This window comes from Armigeres subalbatus, chromosome 3 (assembly GCF_024139115.2).
Source record: "Armigeres subalbatus isolate Guangzhou_Male chromosome 3, GZ_Asu_2, whole genome shotgun sequence".
Lineage (NCBI taxonomy): Eukaryota > Metazoa > Arthropoda > Insecta > Diptera > Culicidae > Armigeres > Armigeres subalbatus.
Window position 1 is genome coordinate 267853261 of NC_085141.1, and position 4842 is coordinate 267858102.

The 4842-nt window shown below is 42.4% G+C and overlaps 2 protein-coding genes across 4 annotated transcripts; one reads left to right on the top strand and one right to left on the bottom strand.

The window, feature by feature from the left end:
- The first annotated feature begins 323 nt into the window (after positions 1-323).
- LOC134224155 (ninjurin-2-like) lies at positions 324-1229 on the top strand. Its single transcript, XM_062703436.1, has 3 exons — positions 324-565; positions 622-807; positions 875-1229. The coding sequence occupies exons 1-3, from the start codon at positions 452-454 to the stop codon at positions 1058-1060; spliced, it is 486 nt and encodes a 161-aa protein (XP_062559420.1). The 5' UTR covers positions 324-451; the 3' UTR covers positions 1061-1229.
- Positions 1069-3350, bottom strand: LOC134224154 (transcriptional adapter 3-like). 3 transcript variants are annotated; one of them, XM_062703434.1, is made up of 5 exons: positions 3235-3350; positions 2612-3109; positions 1879-2551; positions 1419-1818; positions 1069-1360 (listed from the first exon to the last, which is right to left on the bottom strand). In XM_062703434.1, the coding sequence occupies exons 2-5, from the start codon at positions 2871-2873 to the stop codon at positions 1202-1204; spliced, it is 1494 nt and encodes a 497-aa protein (XP_062559418.1). In that variant the 5' UTR covers positions 2874-3109; positions 3235-3350; the 3' UTR covers positions 1069-1201. The 3 variants fall into 3 exon arrangements, with proteins under 3 accessions (XP_062559418.1, XP_062559417.1, XP_062559419.1); XM_062703433.1 differs by having other exon boundaries at positions 3242-3305; XM_062703435.1 differs by having other exon boundaries at positions 3162-3282.
- Positions 3351-4842: the final 1492 nt, after the last annotated feature.

Below are 4842 nucleotides of genomic sequence, written 5' to 3' on the forward strand. Positions count from 1 at the left end.
TTCACTCGATGAAATACACTCCTAAGTGATCCACGTATGGTTTGTATAGATAAGAAAGCGATACATGAAATATGATAACCTTTATATCGTAGGTATTACACGCTAGGTTCGAAGGGGTTCAATTACAAATGTCTGGACATACTACACCCGTTTCGTGTAGCTTCCCATTGGTATGTCCGATGCTGAACCTGTGACGCAATACCCATCATTGTCTTCCAGATTCCCTTATCAGTATGCCTATATTAACAAAGCACTACCATCTAATTGTATCTTGCGTTTTGTTTGATAACATTCTTATCTTCCTTTGTGGAAGCACTACCAATCCAATTCAGGGTATTTGACAAAAGTGAACGTTAAAAGTTTGAAGCACTCCTGTTCCAAAGCGCGTGAGAGTTAATACGGTTTAGAATTTATTTCATTACTCATATCGATCATAGCAAAACAGTGCATAATGACATCAGAATCAACAGCGAATCTAACAGATAGGATGGAGCGACCTACTCAGGAGTCGTCTTCGAAAGAAGAAAACAATACGGAGCAAGTAGATTTGAGTTTGGGAGATATAGTAAGTAATCAAATAATCATGCAGAGTGCAATTATAAGAAATTCAACTTTATGTAGGTTCAAACCATCGGCCGATTAGATTTGAACAACTACGCCACGAGGAAGTCTTTTGCCCAGGGCATGTTGGACCTGGCCCTGTTGACAGCTAATGCGTCCCAGTTGAAATATCTTCTCACAGTCGGTGAAGCACACGAATTCTATCATCTACTTTTGACGCTCGTGATTCTCTCAATATCTCTCCAGGTATGGTGGACGCAACAATCTCGTGACAATTACTCAGACACAGTGTTATTTTTTTTCTCCTGTGCAGGTTTTCCAGGCAGTCATGATAATCATTTTGGCAATTGTACTCGATATCAACAAAGTTGAGCAACATCGAAGATCGGACATACTAAACAACGTACTCATAATCTTCACCGTCATAAGCGTAGTCATTAATGTTATAATTAGTGCGTTCGACATGAAAACTCAGAATGATCTTTTACAAATAAATTAAGAATAATCTTATTCGGTAATGGGAGAGAATATTTTAATTCAAAATTTATTTACCGTATCAACCGACGATATTAGCTGAGAAGAATTATTATTCTATAAACAATTTTATAAGAGTTATAAGTTGACAGAAATGCATATTCACTTAGTTGCCAGCAAAAGGTCCATGAACTGGCATCAATTCAAGCTGATCAGACAGACGTTTTTGCTCTTCTGCAAGACGATAAGCTTCGTCTCGTTCCTGCTTCGTCAGCGGACGACGCTTCAATCGGGCCGCCATTATTTTTTTGTAACATTCAATTATCTGAAAAATACAATACCTATCATCATATGTACGAGTTTTAATTTAGATAAGAATGTACCTCTTGGTCAACACGATCCAGTTTCCTTTTAACCTCGATTCTCTTCATCTCATCCTTTGCCATAGACTGCAGTTTCCGGATTTCGCTCGAATTGTGCTCGGCTATTACGACAATCTCGGTGCGAACACGATTAATTTCCGACAATATTTCATCATCGTGCTGACTTTTGGGCATATCATCATCGTCGAGGATTCCCTGTTCAATCAATTCTTTACGCAAACAGCGCTCAATGCTGATTCCGTTCTTCAACAATGAAACTGCACTTCTTGAGTTGCTGTGACCTATATCGGAGCTACTGTTGCTGTTCTCGTTGCTGGTGCTGTTACAGTCAGGAAGCAAATTTTCCTCCATCAAAGCTGATACCAAGCGTTGCGTGAGTGGACCTGTGATACCTTCGCCCCTGTAAAATGAATTGATTATATTGTTTATTATGAAAGATACTACGAGATGCCTAGCTTACATGACTTTTTCTTTCTTTCCAATATCACCATTAGTGAGTCCCTTTCCTTTCTTAGAAGTTGAGTCTTGTTCCTCTTTGATATCATCCGCAGCCCATTGAGTGCTATAATGTGGGCCCAATTCCGGTATCGGTGGAATCAATGGTCCCGAATATTCCTCAAGCAAATCATCAAGCAATTTTAAATCTTCATGCGTAATTGGCATACAATAAGGTTCGGCCGACATCCAAAACTTGTTTGGAGTATCGTTCTTTGAAAGCATTAGCTTGTTATTGGCGTTATCGGAAATTATGTGCTGAATATGATGATTAGTTGGTAGAAACGGGACTGCATCGCTGCTATCGTCCGTATTCTGAGACGGAGCCGGTGAAGGCGGAATCAACGACGACATATTTTTTATCTTCGGAATTTTTATATGATGGCCAAAAGGTTTGCCCGTGCTGTCACGGAATTTCTGTTTATCATCCAAGCGCTTCTTTTTACCAGGTGAGCTTGGCGCCTTGTCTATGAATTTGCCTTTTCTTTCCCGCCTTTCGTCTGCCTTATCGATAGTGTCAATTTCGCTTCTCAATACCCGATAACGTAAAGCAACAGTAGAAAGTAAAAGTTCTAGTTCCAACTGAACCATATCCAAGTCTTCCGCTGGAACCAAATCTTCCGTTGTAGTAGATAATGCTGAAAACATAATAAATATTTCAGTATTACAAGTTTGACCCAGATTTCCATTTCACTTACCCGCTGTATATTTTGGCAGCACTTTTCCGTTATCAGACGTTTTGATGTATGGAATTAGAGATATTTCGCCTGGTGAACCAGGCGAAGGTACTCCTGCACTAGCAGCGGACGCCAGTGCTTTGGCGGCCGAGGGAAGCTTCGATCCGGATGGTAATCCTCCAACGCCTAGCCCAGCGAAGCCACCACTGGCCGACGGATGACCCATTCGATTTTTCGACGATGATGAGAGTGACAAGCGCTTCGCAAGGCTCTTATCAGCCATGTTGGCACCTTGCGTTGACCTCTCGGGGGTAGCAAGACAAACGAAATTCGAGAGCCGCCCAGACACTTTTGTTTACAATCAGTGTTGTTTGCCACGATTCCAACACAAGTTTGCTCAACCGTTGCACTCGCACAGCTGATCGAAGAATCTCACTACTACATTCGCACAACGCTAAACGGGGACGAAGCTGTCATTTGGATGCGTCAAATTTTACTTTGCAACGCAAAAAATCGATTCTGAAAAACGAAATATTTGGAACATTCAGGGCACTATTTGTCGCACATTTACTTGCTATGTCTTCAATGAGTCACTATTTTAAAAGCAACATGTAAAAAGTTAGCAAATTTGCACTTTATCTTACTATTTACCGACAAAATAATTCGTGTGAAAACTTGGCTGACGCCTTCTTTTGCAGCTGCTGCTGCGCACACGGTGAGAAAAAGCATTTCTAATTTTAGCAAAAGGTTTCATTCAAATATTACGGAACGCATTTTTCTTTCAAAATTTATCAATTTTCTAAATTTATATTCTAATGTGTTGTTCTATATTTTGAATGTATATATATTTTTTAATTCAATCAACGTTAATTGCTCTAATTTCCTTTTATTGCCTTATATTTATATAGGAGAAAACAATTTAACTGGAGAAATTAGGCAAAATTTATCGGCAAAAATTGGGAGAAAGTTTCTGCCGTTTCTGCGGAAATATCGGAAATATAGGGCACTGCACGGAAAAATCTCTTTCTCTTTCGTTCTTCATCAATTTTGATATTGACTGGCCTTGTAGTTTTCTAATTTCTTTGCAGTGAGAAAGAGACAAAGCGCAGTCCGTGCAGTGCCCTATAGAAGAATTTCATGACAAGATTCAGACAAGATATGTCACATTCATTCATTTATTTAGTTAACATCTAAACAGATAACACTGAATCAACAATTTGACGCCACAATACACGGTTCGAGGTCGCATCTCTCCATCCTCGGATACGCCCCACGCTCGCCAAGTCGTTCTGCACCTGGTCTGCCCATCTCGCTCGCTGCGCTCCACGCCGTCTCGTACCTGCCGGATCGGAAGCGAACACCATCTTTGCAGGATTGCTGTCCGGCATTCTTGCAACATGTCCTGCCCATCGTACCCTTCCGGCTTTAGCTACCTTCTGGATACTGGGTTCGCCGTAGAGTTGGGCGAGCTCATGGTTCATTCTTCGCCACACACCGTCTTCTTGCACACCGCCAAAGATGGTCCTAAGCACCCGTCTCTCGAATACTCCGAGTGCTTGCAAGTCCTCCTCGAGCATTGTCCATGTTTCATGTCCGTAGAGGACAACCGGTCTTATAAGCGTCTTGTACATGACACATTTGGTGCGGTGGCGAATCTTTTTTGACCGCAGTTTCTTCTGGAGCCCGTAGTAGGCCCGACTTCCACAGATGATGCGCCTTCGTATTTCACGACTAACGTTGTTGTCAGCCGTTAGCAAGGATCCGAGGTAGACGAATTCCTCGAACACCTCGAAGGTATCCCCGTCTATCGTAACACTGCTTCCCAGGCGGGCCCTGTCGCGCTCGGTTCCGCCCACAAGCATATACTTTGTCTTTGAGGCATTCACCACCAGTCAAACTTTTGATGCTTCACGTTTCAGGCGGGTGTACAGTTCTGCCACCTTTGCAAATGTTCGGCCGACAATGTCCATGTCATCCGCGAAGCAAATAAATTGACTGGATCTGTTGAAAATCGTACCCCGGCTGTTACACCCGGCTCTCCGCATGACACCTTCTAGCGCAATGTTGAACAACAGGCACGAAAGTCCATCACCTTGTCTTAGTCCCCGGCGTGATTCGAACGAACTGGAGTGTTCGCCCGAAATCTTCACACAGTTTTGCACACCATCCACCGCTGCTTCGATCAGTCTGGAAAGCTTCCCAGGGAAGCTGTTCTCGTCCATAATTTTCCATATCTCTACGCGGTCTATACT